This window comes from Somniosus microcephalus, unplaced genomic scaffold, assembly GCF_052327205.1.
Source record: "Somniosus microcephalus isolate GS21.2 unplaced genomic scaffold, FLI_Smic_1.0 unresolved_chr1, whole genome shotgun sequence".
Taxonomy (NCBI): Eukaryota; Metazoa; Chordata; class Chondrichthyes; order Squaliformes; family Somniosidae; genus Somniosus; species Somniosus microcephalus.
This window is the reverse complement of record NW_028225179.1, coordinates 153705833-153731733: the sequence shown is the minus strand read 5'-3', so window position 1 is coordinate 153731733 and position 25901 is coordinate 153705833. Positions and strand designations below refer to the sequence as shown.

The 25901-nt window shown below is 47.3% G+C and overlaps 1 protein-coding gene across 1 annotated transcript in view; it reads right to left on the bottom strand.

Moving 5' to 3' along the window:
• The window catches only part of LOC147096270 (butyrophilin subfamily 3 member A3-like), a 50312-nt gene that overhangs the window by 2571 nt on the left and 21840 nt on the right, over positions 1-25901 (bottom strand). Inside the window, exons 5-11 of the mRNA XM_085975127.1 lie at positions 22383-22502; positions 21696-21722; positions 20540-20566; positions 18343-18363; positions 17277-17297; positions 4796-4822; positions 4104-4130 (exon numbers count right to left, since the gene is read on the bottom strand). Of these exons, the coding sequence (XP_085831253.1) occupies positions 4104-4130; positions 4796-4822; positions 17277-17297; positions 18343-18363; positions 20540-20566; positions 21696-21722; positions 22383-22502 (270 nt within the window). The remainder of the gene's footprint in view (positions 1-4103; positions 4131-4795; positions 4823-17276; positions 17298-18342; positions 18364-20539; positions 20567-21695; positions 21723-22382; positions 22503-25901) is intronic.

Sequence of the window (25901 nt, the reverse complement as noted above, 5' to 3'; positions counted from 1 at the left end):
AGGCTTTTGGATTAACTCTGTTCAGTTCTGGGCACCGCACCTCAGGAAGAATATATTGGCCGTGGAGGGGGTGCAGCGTGGATTCACCAGAATGATACCGCGGCTTAAAGGGTTAAATTATGAGGACATATAGTTGTATAGGCTAGGCTTGTATTCCCTTGAGTATGGAAGGGGGTGGGGAGGGGGGGGGATTGTGGGGGGAAGGGGATTGGTGGGAGGGAGATTGGGGGGGGGAGGGGGAGGGAGATTGGGGGGGAGGGGGGGAGGAGGGGGACTGGGGGGCAGCAGGGGGACTGGGGGGGCAGCAGTGGGACTGGGGGGGGAGGAGGGGGACTGGGGGGGAGGAGGGGGACTGGGGCGGGAGGAGGGGGACTGGGGGGGGGGAGGATGGGAGGGAGGAGGGGGAATGGGGGAGAGGAGGGGGGGATGGGGAGAGGAGGGGGGATGGGGGAGAGGAGGGGGGATGGGGGAGAGGAGGGGGGATGGGGGAGAGGAGGGGGGATGGGGGAGAGGAGGGGGGATGGGGGAGAGGAGGGGGGATGGGGGAGAGGAGGGGGGATGGGGGAGAGGAGGGGGAATGGGGGAGAGGAGGGGGAATGGGGGAGAGGAGGGGGGATGTGGGAGAGGAGGGGGGATGGGGGAGAGGAGGGGGGGAGGGGGATGGGGGGAGGAGGAGGGGTATTGTGGGGGATTGAGGGGGGAGATGGGGGATTGAGGGGTTGGGGGGGTCTCACACAGACCAGGTGGTTTGTCGTAGTATCGTTCACGCATCGCCCGGCATTTCGCCTCCACCCACGTTCACGGGAGGTAAATAGCGAGCACCATTCCCGTCCCGCTCCGCACGGAGTCCCGGTGTTGGCTCGCCAATTTCATCGCCGGCAACACTCCAAAACTGCCCCGTCCCGTCCCATCCGCCCACGCCCATTTTGCGAGACACCCCTGTGACCCCAATTCAATCTCCTTCAAGAATCCGATGCACAGTTGGTTAGTTTCCTGCCGCAATTCCGTGGGTTGGGAAACTTTAAGTCAGGACGGATGCGGCGGGCCATCTCATTTGCCGTCTGTCGTCACCGGGCCATGCCCAAGTAGGCCGCTGCGTTTGCCTACGCAACAAAGGCAAGCGCGCCACGAGCCGTTTCTCGTTAACACCGCCGTACAGGTACAAGTTCACCTCTGTGTCTCTGGGCATCGCTCTCGCCTCGGAGACAGAAGGTCCATGGGTTCGTAGTCCCCACTACACAGACTTGAGCACATAATCCAGGCTGACACTCCGGTGCAGTACCGAGGGAGCGCAGCACTGTCGGAGGTGCTGTCTTTCAGATGAGGCGTTAAACCAAAGCCCCCGTCTGCCCTCTCGGGTGGACGTAAAAGATCCCACGGCCACTATTTCGAAGAAAAGCAGGGGAATTCGCCTCAGAATCCTGGCCAATATTTATCCCTCAGCCAACAGCACCAACACAGATGAACTGATCATTGCTGTTTTTTTTGAGATCTTGCTGTGCGCAAATTGGCTGCCGAGTTTCCTATATTTCCTACGTGTGGAACTAAGGAGCAGAGCTCTGGCCGCTGACCACGAGCCAGGGCCACGGCTTGCGAAGCTTCGGCGCTGGTTTTCTCTGCCGACACTTCACCATCTGAGGTGCAACATCTCTTGTCGCAACACCAAATAATAATTGCCGCATTTGTGTTTCGCATTTTCACGTCGAGATGTGCCTCGGGCAATTAGTTTGTCGTGACTGCAGGTCGTGGAGGCAAAACGGTCTACCAACTGGACCAGCAGACGAGATGAATGTACGGATTTTTGGTGGTGTTGGCCCAGGATACCAGGAGTATGCCCTGCTCTTCCAATAGTGCCGTGGGATCTTTAATATCCACCTGTACCGCCACGACAGGCAGATGGGGCCTTGGGTTGACATCTCGTCCAAAGGGTGCTCCCTCCCAGTTTGGTCTCATCCAAAGGATGGATCTCCCTGTTTGACAGGTCATCCAATGATGGACCTCCCAGTTTGACATCTCATCCAACGATGGACCCCCCCGTAGTAAAGGAAACTACAATGGTCTGAGGAGCAAGCTGGGTAGGATTGATTGGGGAATGTCACTCAAAGGGTTGACGGTGGATAGGCAATGGCAAACATTCAAAGACCGCATGAATGAACTACAGAATTTGTTCATCCCAGTTTGGCATAAAGATAAAACAAAAAAGGTGACTCAACCGTGGCTAACAAGGGAAATTAGGGATAGCATAAGATCCAAGGAGAGGACATATAAATTGGCCAGAAAAAGCAGTAAACCTGAGGATTGGGAGCAGTTTAGGATTCAACAAAGGAGGACAAAGGGATTAATTAAAAAGGGGAAAATTGAATATGAGAGTAAGCTTGCAGGGAACATAAAAACTGACTGTAAAAGCTTTTATAGATATGTGAAGAGAAAAAGCCTGACATCGGTAGTGGGGAAAATGTTAGAGTCCATTATAAAAGATGTAATAGCAGAGCACTTGGAAAACAGTGACAGGATCGGACAAAGTCAACATGGATTTACAAAAGGTAAATCGTGCTTGACTAATCTACTGGAATTTTTTGAGGATGTAACTGGTAAATCAGATAAGGGAGAACCAGGGGATGTGGTGTATTTGGACTTTCGATAAGGTCCCGCATAAGAGATTAGCATGTAAAGTTAGGGCACATGGGATTGGGGGCAAGGTATTGACTTGGATAGAGAACTGGTTGGCAGACAGAAAGCAGAGAGTTGGAATAAACGGGTCTTTTTCCAAGTGGCAGGCAGTGACTAGTGGGGTACTGCAGGGATCGGTCCTTGGTCCCCAGCTATTCACAATATATATTAATGGTCTAGACAAGGGAACTAGATGTAACATCTCCAAATTTGCAGAAGACACAAAGCTGGGTGGGCGTGTGTGCTGTGAGGAGGATGCTGAGAAACTCCAGGATGATTTGGACAGGTTGGGTGATTGGGCAGAAGCATGGCAGATGCAACATAACGTGGATAAATGTGAGGTTATCCACTTTGGTGGCAAAAACAGGAAGGCAGATTATTATCTGAATGGCAATAGATTGGGAGAAGAGGAAGTGCAACGAGACCTGGGCGTTCTTGTGCACCAGTCGTTGAAGGTAAGCATGCAGGTGCAGCAGGCGGTTAAGAAGGCAAATGGTATGTTGGCCTTCATAGCGAGAGGGTTTGAGTACAGGAACAAGGATGTCTTGCTGCAGTTGTACAGGGCCTTGGTGAGACCACATCTTGAGTATTGTGTGCAGTTTTGGTCACCTTATCTCAGGAAGGATGTTCTTGCCATGGAAGGAGTTCAGCAAAGATTCACCAGGCTGATACCTGGGATGGCAGGAATGACATATGAGGAGAGATTGGGTCGATTGGACTTGTACTCGCTGGAGTTTAGAAGAATGAGAGGGGATCTCACTGAAACTTATAAAATTCTGACAGGACTGGACAGACTAGATGTAGGAAGGATGTTCCTGATGGTTGGGGAGTCCAGAACCAGGGGTCATAGTCTAAAGATAAGGGGTAGGCCATTTAACACAGAAATTAGGAGGAATTTCTTCACCCAGAGAGTGGTGAACCTGTGGTATTCTCTACCACAGAAGGCAGTAGAGGCGAATTCATTAAATATATTCAAGAAGGAGTTGGATATGTTTCTTAAGGCTAAAGGGATCAAGGGGTATGGGGTGAAAGCAGGGACCGGGTATTGAATTTGGATGATCAGCCATGATCGCATTGAATGGCGGAGCAGGCTTGAGGGGCCGAATGGCCTACTCCTGCCCCTATCTTCTATGTTTCTATGTTTGACATATCATCCAATGATGAACCTCCTAGTTTGACATCTCATCCAATGATGGACCTCCCAGTTTGACATCTCATCCAATGATGGACCTCCCAGTTTGACATCTCATCCAATGATGGACCTCCCAGTTTGACATCTCATCCAATGATGGACCTCCCAGTTTGGCCTCGTCCAAATGGAGAGATCAGGTTACGAAAAGGCCTAAGAGAGTGACTGAGTTGAGGAGTCCCACAGTTTGAGGCCTGGGAAACGAGGGAAGAATCTGACACAAGGACTGGAATGTGTTTCTCACCTGCAGCGGTGATGACTCTCTCCGCAGCTGAAAAGACAAACAAGCAATATTAAAGGATCTTCAAACTAGTAATTCAATCCACTGCAACAGAGCTCTATTAATAGCCCTACAAGTATGCTTTTAAATATTGATGCATTCAATGTCGGTATTACACGGGGCAGAATATTCCGGAAACCTCGTACAGAACGGGCGGCCGATGGGAAATTCACAGCTCACTGCCCGCCATTCTCCTTCCATTGATGTCAAAGGAGGATTTTAAACTTCCCAAAGTGGGGATGTCGGGGTTGGGGTAGTTGCACCCTTCTACAGCAATGGGCTTTGACGGGTCAATGTTTTTTTTAAATCAAGCTTGAGAACCAAGAAGACCCCGTTCAGGTACAGGCTGAACGCTGAGTAACACTGCAATGGGTGATAGGGCAGGGTGATAACCCACTGCTTCACCGAGAGAGATGTACCCCATCAATCCAGGCTAGATTCAAAGACAGCTCCAATACGCCAACAGGAGATGTGATGACCCACAGCTCCATCGAGCCCCACTCAGAGAGAGGAGAAGGAGCCCGTCAAGCCTGAGTCCGAGAGGCGCATGTTGTAACCCACAGCAGTGCTGGGGGGAGAGAGAAACAGAGGAGCCCTGAGGAGGTGACGCACTCTCAGACCGCCGCGGCACCAGCCCAGAAATATCTGAGACTTACCTGTTTTAGAGAGGAACTTCTCCAGAGCTGTAATGAAGAAAATACACTTTTGTCAATAAAACAGGGCGGGGGGGGGGGGGGGGGGGGTTGTTGTGACATGTTCAACATTCTATTCAATCAGAACAAACCTATCATCCCCATCACAGCTCATCCAATCAGAAATAGCCTATCATCCCCATCACAGCTCATCCAATCAGAAATAGCCTATCATCCCTCATCACAGCTCATCCAATCAGAAATAGGCCATCATCCCCATCACAGCTCATCCAATCAGAAATAGCCTATCATCCCCATCACAGCACATCCAATCAAAAATAGCCTATCATCCCCAACAGCTCATCCAATCAGAAATAGCCTATCATCCCCATCACATCTCATCCAATCAGAAATAGCCTATCATCCCCCATCACAGCTCATCCCATCAGAAATAGCCTATCATCCCCCATCACAGCTCATCCAATCAGAAATAGCCTATCATCCTCACCACAGCACATCCAATCAGAAATAGCCTATCATCCCCATCACATCTCATCCAATCAGAAATAGCCCATCACCCCCATCACAGGTCATGCAATCAGAAATAGCCTATCATCCCCATCACAGCTCATCCAATCAGAAATAGCCTATCATCCCCACCACAGCTCATCCAATCAGAAATAGCCCAGCATCCCCATCACAGCTCATCCAATCAGAAATAGCCTTTCATCCCCATCACAGCTCATCCAATCAGAAATAGCCTATCATCCCCCATCACAGCTCATCCAATCAGAAATAGCCTATCATCCCCATCACACCTCATCCAATCAGAAATAGCCCATCATCCCCATCACAGCTCATCCAATCAGAAATAGCCCATCATCCCCCATCACATCTCATCCAATCAGAAATAGCCCATCATCCCCCATCACAGCTCGTCCAATCAGAAATAGCCTATCATCCCCATCACAGCTCATCCAATCAGAAATAGCCTATGATCCCCATCACAGCTCATCCAATCAGAAATAGCCTATCATCCTCATCACAGCTCATCCAATTAGAAATATCCCATCACAGCTCATCCAATCAGAAATAGCCTATTATCCCCCATCACAGCTCATCCAATCAGAAATAGCCTATCATCCCCCATCACAGCTGATCCAATCAGAAATAGGCCATCATCCCCATCACAGCTCATCCAATCAGAAATAGACTATCATCCCCCATCACAGCTCATCCAATCAGAAATAGGCCATCAGCCCCATCACAGCTCATCCAATCAGAAATAGCCTATCAGCCTCATCACAGCACATCCAATCAGAAATAGCCTATCATCCCCCACAGCTCATCCAATCAGAAATAGCCTATCATCCCCATCACAGCTCATCCAATCAGAAATAGCCCATCATCCCCCATCACAGCTCATCCAATCAAAAATAGCCCACCATCCCCATCACAGCTCAACCCATCAGAAATAGCCTATCATCCCCCATCACAGCTCATCCAATCAGAAATAGCCTATCAAGCCCACCACAGCTCATCCAATCAGAAATAGCCCAGCATCCGCATCACAGCTCATTCAATCAGAAACAGCCTATCATCCCCATCACAGCTCATCCAATCAGAAATAGCCCATCATCCCCCATCACAGCTCATCCAATCAGAAATAGCCTATCATCCCCATCACAGCTCATCCAATCAGAAATAGCCCATCATCCCCATCACAGCTCATCCAATCAGAAATAGCCCATCATCCCCCATCACAGCTCATCCAATCAGAAATAGCCCATCATCCCCATCACAGCTCGTCCAATCAGAAATAGCCTACCATCCCCATCACAGCTCAACCAATCAGAAATAGCCTATCATCACCATTACAGCTCATCCAATCAGAAATAGCCTATCATCCTCATCACAGCTCATCCAATCAGAAATAGCCGATCATCCCCATCACAGCTCAACCAATCAGAAATAGCCTATCATCCCCCATCACAGCTCATTCAATCAGAAATAGCCTATCATCCCCCACAGCTCATCCAATCAGAAATAGCCTATCATCCCCATCAGAGCTCATCCAATCAGAAATAGCCGATCATCCCCATCACAGCTCATCCAATCAGAAATAGCCTATCATCCTCATCACAGCTCATCCAATCAGAAATAGCCCATGATCCCCCTATCACAGCTCATTCAATCAGATATAGCCTATCATCCCCATCACAGCTCATCCAATCAGAAATAGCCTATCATCCTCATCACAGCTCATCCAATCAGATATAGCCCATCATCCCCATCACAGCTCATTCAATCAGATATAGCCCATCATCCCCCATCACAGCTCATCTAATCAGAAATAGCCCATCATCCCCATTACAGCTCATCCAATCAGAAATAGCCCATCATCCCAATCACAGCTCATCCAATCAGAAATACCGTATCATCCCCATCACAGCTCATCCAATCAGAAATAGCCCATCATCCCCATCACAGCTCATCCAATCAGAAAAAGCCTATCATCCCCATCACAGCTCATCCAATCAGAAATAGCCTATCATCCCCATCACAGCTCATCCAATCAGAAATAGCCTATCATCCCCATCACAGCTCTTCCAATCAGAAATAGCCTATCATCCCCATCACAGCTCATCCAATCAGAAATAGCCCAGCATCCCCATCACAGCTCAACCAATCAGAAATAGCCCATGATCCCCCAATGACAGCTCATTCAATCAGATATAGCCTATCATCCCCATCACAGCTCTTCCAATCTGAAATAGCCTATCATCCCCATCACAGCTCATCCAATCAGAAATAGCCCATCATCCCCATCAGAGCTCATCCAATCAGAAATAGCCTATCATCCCCATCACAGCTCATCCAATCAGAAATAGCCCATCACAGCTCATCCAATCAGAAATAGCCTATCATCCCCATCACAGCTCATCCAATCAGAAATAGCCTATCATCCCCATCACAGCTCAACCAATCAGAAATAGCCCATGATCCCCCAATCACAGCTCATTCAATCAGATATAGCCTATCATCCCCATCACAGCTCTTCCAATCAGAAATAGCCTATCATCCCCATCACAGCTCATCCAATCAGAAATAGCCCATCATCCCCATCAGAGCTCATCCAATCAGAAATAGCCTATCATCCCCATCACAGCTCATCCAATCAGAAATAGCCCAGCATCCCCATCACAGCTCAACCAATCAGAAATAGCCCATGATCCCCCAATGACAGCTCATTCAATCAGATATAGCCTATCATCCCCATCACAGCTCTTCCAATCTGAAATAGCCTATCATCCCCATCACAGCTCATCCAATCAGAAATAGCCCATCATCCCCATCAGAGCTCATCCAATCAGAAATAGCCTATCATCCCCATCACAGCTCATCCAATCAGAAATAGCCCATCACAGCTCATCCAATCAGAAATAGCCTATCATCCCCATCACAGCTCATCCAATCAGAAATAGCCTATCATCCCCATCACAGCTCAACCAATCAGAAATAGCCCATGATCCCCCAATCACAGCTCATTCAATCAGATATAGCCTATCATCCCCATCACAGCTCTTCCAATCAGAAATAGCCTATCATCCCCATCACAGCTCATCCAATCAGAAATAGCCCATCATCCCCATCAGAGCTCATCCAATCAGAAATAGCCTATCATCCCCATCACAGCTCATCCAATCAGAAATAGCCCATCACAGCTCATCCAATCAGAAATAGCCTATCATCCCCATCACAGCTCATCCAATCAGAAATAGCCTATCATCCCCATCACAGCTCATCCAATCAGAAATAGCCTATCATCCCCATCACAGCTCATCCAATCAGAAATAGCCTATCATCCCCATCACAGCTCATCCAATCAGAAATAGCCCATGATCCCCTTATCACAGCTCATCCAATCAGAAATAGCCTATCATCCCCATCACAGCTCATCCAATCAGAAATAGCCTATCATCCCCATCAAAGCTCATCCAATCAGGAATAGCCTATCATCCCCATCAAAGCTCATCCAATCAGAAATAACCTATCATCCCCATCACAGCTCATCCAATCAGAAATAGCCCATCATCCCCATCACAGCTCAGCCATCAGAAATAGCCTATCATCCCCATCACAGCTCATCCAATCAGAAATAGCCCATGATCCCCCATCACAGCTCATCCAATCAGAAATAGCCCATCATCCCCCACAGCTCATCCAATCAGAAATAGCCTATCATCCCCATCACAGCTCATCCAATCAGAAATAGTCTATCATCCCCATCACAGCTCATCCAATCAGAAATAGCCTATCATCCGCTATCACAGCTCATCCAACCAGAAATAGCCCATCAGCCCCCATCACAGCTCATCCAATCAGAAATAGCCTATCATCCCCATCACAGCTCATCCATTCAGAAATAGCCTATCATCCCCATCACAGCTCATCCAATCAGAAATAGCCTATCATCCTCATCACAGCTCATCCAATCAGAAATAGCCGATCATTCCCCCATCACAGCTCATCCAATCAGAAATAGCCTATCATCCCCCATCACAGCTCATTCAATCAGAAATAGCCTATCATCCCCCACAGCTCATCCAATCAGAAATAGCCTATCATCCCCATCACAGCTCATCCAATCAGAAATAGCCGATCATCCCCATCACAGCTCATCCAATCAGAAATAGCCTATCATCCCCATCACAGCTCATCCAATCAGAAATAGCCCATGATCCCCCTATCACAGCTCATTCAATCAGATATAGCCTATCATCCCCATCACAGCTCATCCAATCAGAAATAGCCTATCATCCCCATCACAGCTCATCCAATCAGAAATAGCCCATCATCCCCATCACAGCTCATTCAATCAGATATAGCCCATCATCCCCCATCACAGCTCATCTAATCAGACATAGCCCATCATCCCCATTACAGCTCATCCAATCAGAAATAGCCCATCATCCCCATCACAGCTCATCCAATCAGAAATACCCTATCATCCCCATCACAGCTCATCCATCAGAAATAGCCTATCATCCCCATCACAGCTCATCCAATCAGATATAGCCTATCATCCCCATCACAGCTCTTCCAATCAGAAATAGCCCATCATCCCCATCAGAGCTCATCCAATCAGAAATAGCCTGTCATCCCCATCACAGCTCATCCAATCAGAAATAGCCCATCACAGCTCATCCAATCAGAAATAGCCTATCATCCCCATCACAGCTCATCCAATCAGAAATAGCCTATCATCCCCATCACAGCTCATCCAATCAGAAATAGCCTATCATCCCCATCACAGCTCATCCAATCAGAAATAGCCCATCACCCCCATCACAGCTCATCCAATCAGAAATAGCCTATCATCCCCATCACAACTCATCCATTCAGAAATAGCCTATCATCCCCATCACAGCTCATCCAATCAGAAATAGCCTATCATCCCCATCACAGCCCATCCAATCAGAAATAGCCTATCATCCCCATCACAGCTCATCCATTCAGAAATAGCCTATCATCCCCATCACAGCTCATCCAATCAGAAATAGCCTATCATCCCCATCACTGCTCTTCCAATCAGAAATAGCCTATCAGCCCCATCACAGCTCATCCAATCAGAAATAGCCCATCACCCCCATCACAGCTCATCCAATCAGAAATAGCCCATGATCCCCTTAGCACAGCTCATTCAATCAGATATAGCCTATCATCCCCATCACACCTCTTCCAATCAGAAATAGCCTATCATCCCCATCACAGCTCATCCAATCAGGAATAGCCTATCATCCCCATCACAGCTCATCCAATCAGAAATAGCCTATCATCCCCATCAAAGCTCATCCAATCAGAAATAGCCCATCATCCCCATCACAGCTCATCCAATCAGAAATAGCCTATCACCCCCATCACAGCTCATCCAATCAGAAATAGCCCATCATCCCCATCACAGCTCATCCATCAGAAATAGCCTATCATCCCCATCACAGCTCATCCAATCAGAAATAGCCCATGATCCCCCTATCACAGCTCATCCAATCAGAAATAGCCCATCATCCCCCACAGCTCATCCAATCAGAAATAGCCTATCATCCCCATCACAGCTCATCCAATCAGAAATAGCCTATCATCCCCATCACAGCTCTTCCAATCAGAAATAGCCTATCATCCCCATCACAGCTCATCCAATCAGAAATAGCCCAGCATCCCCATCACAGCTCAACCAATCAGAAATAGCCCATGATCCCCCAATGACAGCTCATTCAATCAGATATAGCCTATCATCCCCATCACAGCTCTTCCAATCTGAAATAGCCTATCATCCCCATCACAGCTCATCCAATCAGAAATAGCCCATCATCCCCATCAGAGCTCATCCAATCAGAAATAGCCTATCATCCCCATCACAGCTCATCCAATCAGAAATAGCCCATCACAGCTCATCCAATCAGAAATAGCCTATCATCCCCATCACAGCTCATCCAATCAGAAATAGCCTATCATCCCCATCACAGCTCAACCAATCAGAAATAGCCCATGATCCCCCAATCACAGCTCATTCAATCAGATATAGCCTATCATCCCCATCACAGCTCTTCCAATCAGAAATAGCCTATCATCCCCATCACAGCTCATCCAATCAGAAATAGCCCATCATCCCCATCAGAGCTCATCCAATCAGAAATAGCCTATCATCCCCATTACAGCTCATCCAATCAGAAATAGCCCATCACAGCTCATCCAATCAGAAATAGCCTATCATCCCCATCACAGCTCATCCAATCAGAAATAGCCTATCATCCCCATCACAGCTCATCCAATCAGAAATAGCCTATCATCCCCATCACAGCTCATCCAATCAGAAATAGCCCATCACCCCCATCACAGCTCATCCAATCAGAAATAGCCTATCATCCCCATCACAACTCATCCATTCAGAAATAGCCTATCATCCCCATCACAGCTCATCCAATCAGAAATAGCCTATCATCCCCATCACAGCCCATCCAATCAGAAATAGCCTATCATCCCCATCACAGCTCATCCATTCAGAAATAGCCTATCATCCCCATCACAGCTCATCCAATCAGAAATAGCCTATCATCCCCATCACTGCTCTTCCAATCAGAAATAGCCTATCAGCCCCATCACAGCTCATCCAATCAGAAATAGCCCATCACCCCCATCACAGCTCATCCAATCAGAAATAGCCCATGATCCCCTTAGCACAGCTCATTCAATCAGATATAGCCTATCATCCCCATCACACCTCTTCCAATCAGAAATAGCCTATCATCCCCATCACAGCTCATCCAATCAGGAATAGCCTATCATCCCCATCACAGCTCATCCAATCAGAAATAGCCTATCATCCCCATCAAAGCTCATCCAATCAGAAATAGCCCATCATCCCCATCACAGCTCATCCAATCAGAAATAGCCTATCACCCCCATCACAGCTCATCCAATCAGAAATAGCCCATCATCCCCATCACAGCTCATCCATCAGAAATAGCCTATCATCCCCATCACAACTCATCCAATCAGAAATAGCCCATGATCCCCCTATCACAGCTCATCCAATCAGAAATAGCCCATCATCCCCCACAGCTCATCCAATCAGAAATAGCCTATCATCCCCATCACAGCTCATCCAATCAGAAATAGCCTATCATCCCCATCACAGCTCTTCCAATCAGAAATAGCCTATCATCCCCATCACAGCTCATCCAATCAGAAATAGCCCAGCATCCCCATCACAGCTCAACCAATCAGAAATAGCCCATGATCCCCCAATGACAGCTCATTCAATCAGATATAGCCTATCATCCCCATCACAGCTCTTCCAATCTGAAATAGCCTATCATCCCCATCACAGCTCATCCAATCAGAAATAGCCCATCATCCCCATCAGAGCTCATCCAATCAGAAATAGCCTATCATCCCCATCACAGCTCATCCAATCAGAAATAGCCCATCACAGCTCATCCAATCAGAAATAGCCTATCATCCCCATCACAGCTCATCCAATCAGAAATAGCCTATCATCCCCATCACAGCTCAACCAATCAGAAATAGCCCATGATCCCCCAATCACAGCTCATTCAATCAGATATAGCCTATCATCCCCATCACAGCTCTTCCAATCAGAAATAGCCTATCATCCCCATCACAGCTCATCCAATCAGAAATAGCCCATCATCCCCATCAGAGCTCATCCAATCAGAAATAGCCTATCATCCCCATTACAGCTCATCCAATCAGAAATAGCCCATCACAGCTCATCCAATCAGAAATAGCCTATCATCCCCATCACAGCTCATCCAATCAGAAATAGCCTATCATCCCCATCACAGCTCATCCAATCAGAAATAGCCTATCATCCCCATCACAGCTCATCCAATCAGAAATAGCCCATCAACCCCATCACAGCTGATCCAATCAGAAATAGCCCATGATCCCCTTATCACAGCTCATCCAATCAGTAATAGCCTATCATCCCCATCACAGCTCATCCAATCAGAAATAGCCTATCATCCCCATCACAGCTCATCCAATCAGAAATAGCCCATGATCCCCTTATCACAGCTCATCCAATCAGAAATAGCCTATCATCCCCATCACAGCTCATCCAATCAGAAATAGCCTATCATCCCCATCAAAGCTCATCCAATCAGGAATAGCCTATCATCCCCATCAAAGCTCATCCAATCAGAAATAACCTATCATCCCCATCACAGCTCATCCAATCAGAAATAGCCCATCATCCCCATCACAGCTCAGCCATCAGAAATAGCCTATCATCCCCATCACAGCTCATCCAATCAGAAATAGCCCATGATCCCCCATCACAGCTCATCCAATCAGAAATAGCCCATCATCCCCCACAGCTCATCCAATCAGAAATAGCCTATCATCCCCATCACAGCTCATCCAATCAGAAATAGTCTATCATCCCCATCACAGCTCATCCAATCAGAAATAGCCTATCATCCGCTATCACAGCTCATCCAACCAGAAATAGCCCATCAGCCCCCATCACAGCTCATCCAATCAGAAATAGCCTATCATCCCCATCACAGCTCATCCATTCAGAAATAGCCTATCATCCCCATCACAGCTCATCCAATCAGAAATAGCCTATCATCCTCATCACAGCTCATCCAATCAGAAATAGCCGATCATTCCCCCATCACAGCTCATCCAATCAGAAATAGCCTATCATCCCCCATCACAGCTCATTCAATCAGAAATAGCCTATCATCCCCCACAGCTCATCCAATCAGAAATAGCCTATCATCCCCATCACAGCTCATCCAATCAGAAATAGCCGATCATCCCCATCACAGCTCATCCAATCAGAAATAGCCTAGCATCCCCATCACAGCTCATCCAATCAGAAATAGCCCATGATCCCCCTATCACAGCTCATTCAATCAGATATAGCCTATCATCCCCATCACAGCTCATCCAATCAGAAATAGCCTATCATCCCCATCACAGCTCATCCAATCAGAAATAGCCCATCATCCCCATCACAGCTCATTCAATCAGATATAGCCCATCATCCCCCATCACAGCTCATCTAATCAGACATAGCCCATCATCCCCATTACAGCTCATCCAATCAGAAATAGCCCATCATCCCCATCACAACTCATCCAATCAGAAATACCCTATCATCCCCATCACAGCTCATCCATCAGAAATAGCCTATCATCCCCATCACAGCTCATCCAATCAGATATAGCCTATCATCCCCATCACAGCTCTTCCAATCAGAAATAGCCCATCATCCCCATCAGAGCTCATCCAATCAGAAATAGCCTATCAGCCCCATCACAGCTCATCCAATCAGAAATAGCCCATCACAACTCATCCAATCAGAAATAGCCTATCATCCCCATCACAGCTCATTCAATCAGAAATAGCCTATCATCCCCATCACAGCTCATCCAATCAGAAATAGCCTATCATCCCCATCACAGCTCATCCAATCAGAAATAGCCCATCACCCCCATCACAGCTCATCCAATCAGAAATAGCCTATCATCCCCATCACAGCTCATCCATTCAGAAATAGCCTATCATCCCCATCACAGCTCATTCAATCAGAAATAGCCCATGATCCCCCTATCACAGCTCATCCAATCAGAAATAGCGCATCATCCCCCACAGCTCATCCAATCAGAAATAGCCTATCATCCCCATCACAGCTCATCCAATCAGAAATAGTCTATCATCCCCATCACAGCTCATCCAATCTGAAATAGCCTATCATCCCCATCACAGCTCATCCAATCAGAAATAGCCCATCATCCCTCTATCACAGCTCATCCAATCAGAAATAGGCCATCAGTCCCATGACAGCTCATCCAATCAGAAATAGCCTATGATCCGCTATCACAGCTCATCCAATCAGAAATAGCCCATCATCCCCCATCATAGCTCATCCAATCAGAAATATCCCAGCATTCCCATCACAGCTCATCCAATCAGGAAGAACCTACCAAAACCACCTACTTTCACCTTCATTAATTCACCCAACTCCACCTATCTGCTGCTGAAACCCTCATCCATGCCCTTTGTTACCTCCAGACTCGACTATTCCAACGCTCTTCCACCTTGCTCCTTCTGCAAACTTGAGAGAGAGGGAGAGAGTGCAAGATTGAAAGAGCGAGAGAGACAGACAAACAGAAGTAGCGGCGGGGTAGAGAGAGCGCAAGAGAGAGAGCGCAAGATTGAAAGAGCGAGAGAGAGAGCGAGAGAGAGAGAGCGAGAGAGCGCGCGAGAGAGAGAGTGCAAGAGAGAGAGAGAGGGCGCGAGACAGAGGGGGGCAGCCAGACAGAGAGAGAAACATAGAAGATAGTAGCAGGAGTAGGCCATTCGTCCCCTCGAGCCTGCTCCGCCATTCAATGCGATCATGGCTGATCATCCAAATTCAGTACCCATTCCCTGCCTTCCCCCCATATCCCTTGATCCCTTTAGCCTTAAGAAATATATCCAACTCTTTCTTGAATATATTTAATGAATTGGCCTCAACTGCCTTCTGTGGTAGAGAATTCCACAGGTTCACCACTCTCTGGTGAAGAAATTCCTCCTCATCTCAGTCCTAAATGGTTTACCCCTTATCCTTAGACTGTGACCCCTGGTTCTGGACTCCCCGGCCATCGGGAACATGCTGCATCTAGTCTGTCTAGTCCTGTTAGAATTTTATAAGTTTCAATGAGATCCCTCTCATTCTTCTAAACTCCAGCGAGAATAAGCCCAATCGACCCAATCTCTCCTCATTCGTCATTCCTGCCATCCCAGGTATCAGTCTGGTGAATCTTCGCTGCATTTCCTCCATGGCAAGAACGTCCTTCCTCAGATAAGGCGACCAAAACTGCACACAATACTCAAGATGTGGTCTCACCAAGGCCCTGTACAACTCCAGCAAGACATCCTTGTTCCTGTACTCAAACCCTCTCGCTACGAAGGCCAACATACCATTTGCCTTCTTAACCGCCTGCTGCACCTGCATGTTTACCTTCAGCGACTGGTGCACAAGGGCGCCCAGGTCTCATTGCACTTCCCCTTCTCCCAATCTATTGCCGTTCAGATTATAACTTGCCTTCCTGTTTCTGCCACCAAAGTGGATAACCTCACATTTATCCACATTATACTGCATCTGCCATGCTTCTACCCAATCACCCAATCTGTCCAAATCATACTGGAGTTTCTCGGCATCCTCCTCACAGCACACACGCCTACCCAGCTTTGTGTCATCTGCAAATTTAGAGATATTACATCTAGTTCCCTCGTCTAGATCATTTATATATATTGTGAATAGCTGGGGTCCAAGGACCGATCCCTGCGATACCCCACTAGTCACTGCCTGCCACTTGGAACAAGAGCCATTTATTCCAACTCTTTGCTTCCTGTCTGCCAACCAGTTCTCTATCCAAGTCAGTACCTTACCCCCAATCACATGTGCCTTAACTTTACACGCTAATCTCTTATGCGGGACCTTATCGAAAGCCTTCTGAAAGTCCAAATACACCACATCCACTGGTTCTCCCTGATCTATTCTACCAGTTACATCCTCAAAAAATTCCAGATTAGTCAAGCACGATTTACCTTTTGTAAATCCATGTTGACTTTGTCCGATCCTGTCACTGTTTTCCAAGTGCTCTGCTATTACATCTTTTATAATGGACTCTAGCATTTTCTCCACTACCGATGTCAGGCTTACCGGTCTGTAATTCCCCGTTTTCTCTCTACCACCTTTTTTAAATAGTGGGGTTACATTAGCTACCCTCCAATCCATGGGAACAGAGACAGAGACAGAGAGAGCGAGCGAGACAGTGACAGAGTGAGACAGAGACAGAGAGAGACAGAGACAGAGTGAGGCAGATAGCGAGGGAGCGAGAGGCTGAGAGAAACCGAGAGAGAGAGACAGAATGAGAAAACAAATCAGCTCCCCTCACACACCGAACCGAGAGCAACTTACTTAAATTAGCTTTGGCATTACCTGAAGGAAAACAAAAGAGGCAAATTAGTTCGTGATAGTGGAGAAACAATGCTCATGTTTGAGCTTACAAATCTACAGAAACTGGATCGATTGGGGTTTTCATTACCCACAGAGAGGCAGGATGATCTTTCACCCTGACTGACCTTCAGCCTGCATGGCCTCAGGCCTGGGCCTGACCTCGGGCCTGCATGGCCTCGGGCCTGCATGGCCTCGGGCTTGACCTTGGACCTGACCCCGGACCTGGACCTGACCTCCAGCCTAGATTTGAGCTGAGGCCTGACCCACAGCGACGAGCAACACCCCACAATGGTACCCGATTCTCTGGATAAGGAAGCCCTTAGATCACTACCATGGTTACGGCCATCACAAGGGCCTGTAGAGAGGCTGCTGTGAACCGTTCTCTGCCTGGGAGGTGAGGATGTTAGGAGACGTCCGGGGGGGGGGGGGGGCGTGGGTTCCATTTGAACTATCTGATTAGTGGGACAACCCCGTATCTCCCGCTTAACCTCTCCCCACTCCCCCAAAGAGCTCGGGAGATCGGCAGGTGGAGAACGGGAAGCACACAGCCATTCCATCGCCCATCCAGTGTGGTACATTAGCCCATCCAGTGTGGTACGTTAGCCCATCCAGTGTGGTACGTTAGCCCATCCAGTGTAGTACGTTAGCCCATCCAGTGTGGCACGTTAGCCCATCCAGTGTGGTACGTTAGCCCATCCAGTGTGGTACGTTAGCCCATCCAGTGTGGTACGTTAGCCCAGCCAGTGTGGTACGTTAGCCCAGCCAGTGTGGTACGTTAGCCCATCCAGTGTGGTACGTTAGCCCATCCAGTGTGGTATGTTAGCCCATCCAGTGTGGTACGTTAGCCCATACTCTGTTCAACGGCGCTGACCCACCACGGTTACAGTCAGCTGACCTACAGGCTGTTCCATGGTTTGGGGAGTGGAGCAGAAAGAGGAGAAAGCAACAGAAGAAGAGATCTGCTCCCGGTGACATTGATACGAGTTAGCTCAAGTGTCCAGTCAAGTGTTTCTATCTGGAAACTCACCAACATCGGCCGCCACCTCAGCTGAAAAATTAAAGAAAAGAGACGTCAAGAACGAGCAGAGTAATGAGCCGAGGTCTTGGCCTAGTGCCCGTGGGCTGGCACTGAGCCTTCCGTTAGTCAATTAAATCATTAGCCACTCCTCCAACCCCTCGAATTCCCACAAGAGGCCTTTGCGCCAAGCGCAGTTACTGTTTCCTTGTTTGCCACCTACACTTCTTCAAAATTCATTGTCACGATATTTGTATCATTGGCCAAGCCAGCATTTATTGTCCATCCCTAATTGCCCTCGAGAAGGTGGTGGTGAGCCACCTTCTTGAACCGCTGCAGTCCGTGCGGTGAAGGTACTCCCACAGTGCTATTAAGGAGGAAGTTCCAGGATTTTGACCCAGCAATGATGAAGGATCTGCGATATACTTCCAAGTCAGGATGGTGTGTGACTTGGGAGGGGAACTTGGAGGTGGTGGTGTTCCCATGCATCTGCTGCCCTTGTCCTTCTAGGTGGAAGAGGTCGCGGGTTTGGGAGATGCTGTTGAAGAAGCCTTGGCGAGTTGCCGCAGTGCATCTTTAGATGGTACACACTGCAGCCACTGTACACCGGTGGTGGAGGGAGTGAATGTTTAAGGTGGTGGATGGGGTGCCAATCAAGCGGGCTGCTTTGTCCTGGATGGTGTTGAGCTTCTTGAGTGTTGTTGGAGCTGCACTCATCCAGGCAAATGGAGAGTATTCCATCACACTCCTGACCTGTGCCTTGCCGATACATTAGAATTAGAAGTTGTAAATGTCCTCCTCTGGACTCCTCCATATGAGGGATAGCAATGGTGGGCAATGGAACAACCACCACTTAATGGACTGAGTCATATCAGCAAGCATGGCCCTTTCAGGGTTAGATTCACAGTGAGTACCCTCCACAGGGGGCACACTCGAAACCAGTACCCCATTGACTTCATGGGGTAGCCTGGAACCCAGTGTCGCGGGAATATTTTTAATTTTTATTTATTCGATTATGGGATGTGGGCGTCGCTGGCAAAGCCAGCATTTATGGGCCATCCCTAATTGCCCTTTGAGCAGGTGGTGGTGAGCCGCCTTCTTGAACCACTGCAGTCCGTGTGGTGAGGGTACTCCCACAGTGCTGACTTTGTCTGAGAGGCTTGCTAGGCCATTTCAGAGGGCAGTTAAGAATCAACCACATTGCTGTGGGTCTGGAGTCACATATAGGCCAGACCAGGGGAGGACGGCAGATTTCCTTCCCTAAACGACATTAGTGAACCAGATGGGTTTTTACGACAATTTGGTAGTTTCATGGTCGCCATTACGGATACCAGCTTTTTATTCCACATTTATTTAATTAACTGAATTTAAATTCCCCAGCTGCCGTGGTGGGATTTGAACTCGCGTCTCCGGATTATTACATAGTACTGGACACCCTAGAACGCAATGCTTTGGTGTCCCCTTTATTTTCCACGCTCTGGAACATAGAAACATAGAAGATAGGAGCAGGAGTAGGCCATTCGGCCCCTCGAGCCTGCTCCACCATTCAATGAGATCATGGCTGATCATCCAAATTCAGTACCCTGTCCCTGCTTTCAACCCATATCCCTTGATCCCTTTAGCCTTAAGAAATATATCTAACTCCTTCTTGAATATATTTAAATGAATTGGCCTCAACTGCCTTCTGTGGTAGAGAATTCCACAGGTTCACCACTCTCTGGGTGAAGAAATTCCTTCTCATTTCTGTCCTAAAAGGCTTACCCCTTATCCTTAGACTGTGACCCCTGGTTCCGGACTCCCCGACCATCGGGAACATCATTCCTGCATCTAGTCTGTCTAGTCCTGTTAGAATTTTATAAGTTTCAATGAGATCCCCTCTCATTCTTCTAAACTCCAGCGAGTACAAGCCCAATCAACCCAATCTCTCCTCATACGTCATTCCTGCCATCCCAGGTATCAGTCTGGTGAATCTTCGCTGCACTCCCTCCATGGCAAGAACATCGTTCCTCAGATAAGGAGACCAAAACTGCACACAATACTCAAGGTGTGGTCTCACCAAGGCCCTGTACAACTGCAGCTTTCTACACAGTGCCCGATTTATTACACCACTACTCTGGAAAGCTCTAGGTTCCTGGATACTCAGACATGAGCATCTGGCAGACTCGAGGGCCACTCTCGACACGAGCTGGGACAGGGTTACTCCTCTTACCTTCATTTTCTTTTAAAGCTTCGAATTCTACAATAAAAAGAAAGGCAAGGTTCAATGATTGGCTGTCCTCAACATCTTGCATGTATACCGTGCCTTTAATGTAGTAAAACATCCCAAGGCACTTCACAGGAGCGTTATCAAACAAAATTTGACAGCGAGCCACTTAAGGAGATATTAGGGCAGGAGACCTAAAGCTTGGTCAAAGAGGTTGGTTTTAAGGAGTGTCTTAAAGGAGGAGAGAGAGAGAGGTAGAGAGGTTTAGGGAGGAAATTCCAGAGCTTAGGGCCCAGGCAGCTGAAGGCACGGCCGCCAATGGTGGAGTGATTAAAATCGGGGATGCGCAAGAGGCCAGAATTAGAGGAGCGCGGAGATCTCGGAGGGTTGTGGGGCTTGAGGAGATTACAGAGATAGGGAGGGGGTGAGGCAATGGAGGGATCTGAAAACAAGGATGAGAAATCGAGGCGTTGCCGGACCGGGAGCCAATGTTGGTCAAGCGAGCACAGGCGGTGATGGGTAAACGGGAGTTTGGCAGCTCGTAACTTTTTTATCTTATTCATTCGCGGGATGTGGGCATCGCTGGCAAGGCCGGCATTTATTGCCCATCCCTAGTTACCCTAGTGTGGTACCAGAGCCATGTGTAGGCCAGACTGGCTAGGTGGGTCTAGACTCCCTTTCCCCGGAACGGCATTACCGAACCGGTTGGCTGGTGTTTTTTTTTTACAACGACCCGACAACTTTTCACAATCAATTTTTTTCCTGTTCCACAAATTTATTGAATTCAGTTTCGAAAATTGCCTTTGGCTGGGATTCGAACTCTCAGACTCCTAGTGTGCTGCTAGTCCCGGAATTATAACCAGCAGAACTCTGACCGATAACCTCAATGGTAATTCCGATTAAGATTGCGCAAATGAGAACCGAGGGCGTTGGTTTGGCATATTTCACGGAAAAACGGGGTGGTGGATAAACATTGCCAAAGATCCTGGAATCCCGTGGAATAAAAACAGCATTTGGCTCAATCACGCGGTCCAAACGTTTAGGAAAAGCGACAGATGATTTTACTGACTATTTTTCCCCACTGGTTATACGTGTGATGAAGAACTCAAAAGGTCAAAGGTAAAAGGTGGCAGGAGCAATGTTTGTGCCGAGTATTACTTACCGCTGATTGTGGGGCGGCTACGGAGCACTGGAAGAGAACAGAAAGGTTTGTACATATGGTGGACTGTTCGATATATACACACACACACAAAATAATAGAACGTACATTGGTTAGTTGCCCTTGGGAAAGGTGGGTGACGCACTGTTTAATCAGGACAGCAGAGTTATGCCACTATAAACGCACAACGTGCTATTCTGTTGCAAAGCTGCATCAGGGAATCAGGGAGTGTATTCCAAAATACTGAGCGTGAAAATCTCCCGTCACTGACTGGATTCACAGCTCCTCCGTCAGCAGTTCTTGGATCATACTCTTCCCCATCGCCCACCCCTCCCCCTCGAGAATTGCCCCCAAGTGTGGTGTTCTCCTCAGAACTCAAGTACTGAAGGTCCCATTACAGATAACAGTTTAGTTGTCACGATTTAACTCTGTTTAATTCAACCGGGGCAATTCTTTTCCATTTCAAATCTCAAAATGGCACCCTTTTTCTCAAAATGACGCCCTTTCCTTCAAAATGGCATCCTTTCCTTCAAAATGGCGCCCTTTCCTTCAAAATGGCGCACTTTCCCTCAAAATGGCGCACCTTCCCTCAAAATGGCGCACCTTTTCTCAAAATGGCGCACCTTTTTTCAAAATGGCACCTTTTCTCAAATGGTGACAAGAGAATGATCAGCGGCCAGTGCGTCGTACCTTTAATATCTTTCCACTTTTTTAGATAAAAGTATCCTGCTGCCGCAAGTAATCCGAGGAACAAGAGTAAAAACAGGATGAAAGCAGTGAGGAATCCTGACGTCTGGGGGAAGAATTCATCTGGAAGTAGAAGCAGAAGGAAGGCCTCCATTTATTAAACTGACCCAGGCTCCGAACCCAAGCCCGCGAGTCGCTCCCACACAGGCTCGTTGTGCCACCAACAAAACCCACCCCGCACTAGAAAGCGGGGAGATAAATGTGTATTGATTTCTTTGTGGGTTCAATGATGAGACATTTATGAAAGAGAAAGAGTTTTTATCTAAAGTCTGTTCAACTCTTTATACAGCATTTCATGAGACACTCTGCTAGTGATGCATCTAGAACGAAACTGAAACTAAACTAACTGCCTTGCTTCTCTCGGTCACATGCCCTCTGTTGATCAGGCACAAGCAATCAATACATGCTATTAAAGCATCATAATCGAACAGGCAAATACCATCTCTATTTGCTGATATCATAGGAAACATAGAGATAGGAACAGGAGTAGGCCATTCGGCCCTTCGAGCCTGCTCCGCCATTCAATGAGATCATGGCTGATCTTCGTCTGAGATCATAGCTGATCTTACCAGTTCAGTACCCCGTCCCCGCCTTTTCTCCGTAACCCTTAATCCCCTTAGCCTTCAGAAATATATCCAATTCTCTCTTGAAAATATTTATTGAATTAGCCTTCACAGCCCTCTGTGGCAGGGAATTCCACAGGCTCACCACTCTTTGAGTGAAGAAATTCTTCCTCATCTCTGTTTTAAATGATTTGCCCGCTATTTTTAGACTGTGGCCCCTGGTTCTGTGCTCCCCGGCCATTGGAAACATTCTCTCTGAATTCAGCCTGTCCAGGCCTGCCATAATTTTATATGTTTCGATGAGATCCCCTCTCAATCTTCTAAACTCCAGTGAGTACAAGCCCAAACTATTTAATCTCTCTTCGTAGGTCATTCCCGCCATTCCAGGTATCAGCCTGGTGAATCGCCGTTGCACTCTTTCCATGGCAAGAACATCCTTCCGCAGATGGGGCGACCAAAACTGTACACAATACTCCAGATGCGGTCTCACCAGCACCTTGTACAGCTGTAGTAAGGTATCCCTATTCCTATACTCGAACCCCCTTGATATGAAGGCCAACATACCATTTGCCTTCTTAATCGCCTGTTGCACCTGCATGCTCTCCTTCAGTGACTGGTGCACAAGAACACCCAGGTCCCTCTGCACTTCCCCATCTCCCAATCTATTGCCATTTAGATAATAATCTACCCTCCTGTTTTTACCCCCAAAGTGGATAACCTCGCATTTATCCACATTATAGTGCATCTGCCACGTATCCGCCCATTCCCCCAACCTGTCCAAATCGCACTGTAGCCTCCTGACATCCTCATCAGAGCCCACCCTTTTCTCCTTTTCTTAAAACAAAAGTATTTTACTTTTAACTAACAACATGTTTTCTTTGTATTAATCTGCATTTTAACTGTAACACTTAATGAACTTACATTATCATTATCATGATCAAGGTTTTTTAACCTTGCTTTGTGTGTTCACATGAAATATGTCAATACACTAGAACTTGAAGAAAGAATAAGATAACATTACTTCCTTCTATAACAATAGTCCTTAAATTTGCTCAATGAGTCTCTCAGGAGGCTTCATGTCTCTTGAGGATTTTCTGATTGATTGTCCTTGAATCTGAGTTGTTGCCTCAGATGATGTGTTCTCAGCTGTGTGATCAGGTTGTTCAACAGTATCAGTCTCTTGACCTGCTGTGGCTGGTCCCATGAGAAGATCTCGACGATTTCTTCTCAGAACAGCACCCTCATCTGTCTGAATGGTGTATGATCTTGGTTGAACTTCACTCAGAACAGTTCCCTTCTGAGTCCATGTGTTTGTTTTGTCTTTGAACCTTACTTGGTCACCAGTGTGGAGTTCAGGTAGGTTTTGTGTTCCTCTGTCATAGTAGTACTTTTGCTTTTCTTTCTGTTGCTCTTTGAACTTCCTCACTTTCTCCCCCTCTTTTGTTTTCAGGAGGTTCTCCGGGGTGGGTAGGTTTGACCTTAGCCGACGTCCCATCAGGAGTTGGGCTGGTGACTTACCACACTCAAGCGGCGTTGTGCGGTATACAAGCATGCTCTGGTAGAAGTCAGTTCCACTGTCTTTTGCCTTGTACATCAGTCTTTTCACTGTGTTTGCGGGCTCTCCTGGGCCAACAGCTCTGGACAACGTGTCTGCTGTATACATCAGCTTACCCGGTGTGTACGCAACATTCAGTTCATCATAGACTGTCTCTCCTTCGCTTTCCACAACGAGGGCTCTCTTTACCAGGTTCAGTCTCTCACAGGCTTTTAAACCTAGAATGGCTTGCACATCCTTTGGCACCACGATTAATGCTAGCGTGTGCTCTCTGTCCTTGTGTGTTACTTTGACAATGCATCTTCCTTTCACTGGTATATCAGTACCTGAGTATCTTGTAACTTTCACTTTGATTCCATGTATCTTTGGTCTGGGCCTAATTTTCTTAAAATCAGTCTCTGATATCACATTAACTTGTGCTCCAGTATCCAATTTAAATGGAATGTGTATGTCATTCACTTTTAGTGTCAACATCCAGTCTCTTTTTTCTTCTTTGTTTTCAGACACTACATCTACATAGAACTCCTCTATCTCGCTTTCATCTACTGTATGGACCTTGCTTTGTTGCGCTTGGTTCTTACAGCAACGGGCATAATGGTTGTTTTTGTTGCAACTATTGCATGTTTTACCATATGCTGGACACTTTTTTGGTGGATGCTGTGCACCGCATCGACTACATGTCTTTCGATTGTCCCTTTCATTTTCGTTCGCTGGCCACGCCTCTTTTTTCACATTGGCGCTCGTTTTGTTAAACGGTTTGTATCCGTTCTTTCTCACTGCATCCACGTTGCAGCTATTGTCACTGAACAGCTCCTTTGCCTGCAACTTCACAGTCTCTGTAGCCCTACACAGTGCTATGGCTTTTCCCAGGTCTAGATCTTGCTCTCTTAGCAGTCTTTCCCTTAGACCATTATCTGGAATACCACACACCAGTCTGTCTTTTATCAGCGAGTCTGTCAGTCCCCCAAATTCACACGATTTGCTTCTGTTTCTCAGTTCAGTCACATACTGATCAATAGTCTCACCCGTTTTCTGTTCACATGTGAAAAATCTGTGCCTCTCAAACGTCACGTTACATTTAGGTATGCAGTAGGCCTCAAACTGTTCCATTATTTTATCTAGCTTCATTTTGTCTCCATTAGCAGCGAATGTGAAGTTATTATACACCTCCAGCGCTTCATCACCCACGACATGTAAGAACAGTGACAATTTCTTTTTATTACTTTTCTCGTCAGCTCCGATTGCTGATAAATACAACCCCACACGTTGTTTGAACCTTCTCCAATTTTCAGCCACATTACCTGTCAACTGAAGCGTCGCCGGTGGGAGTAAACCTTCCATTTT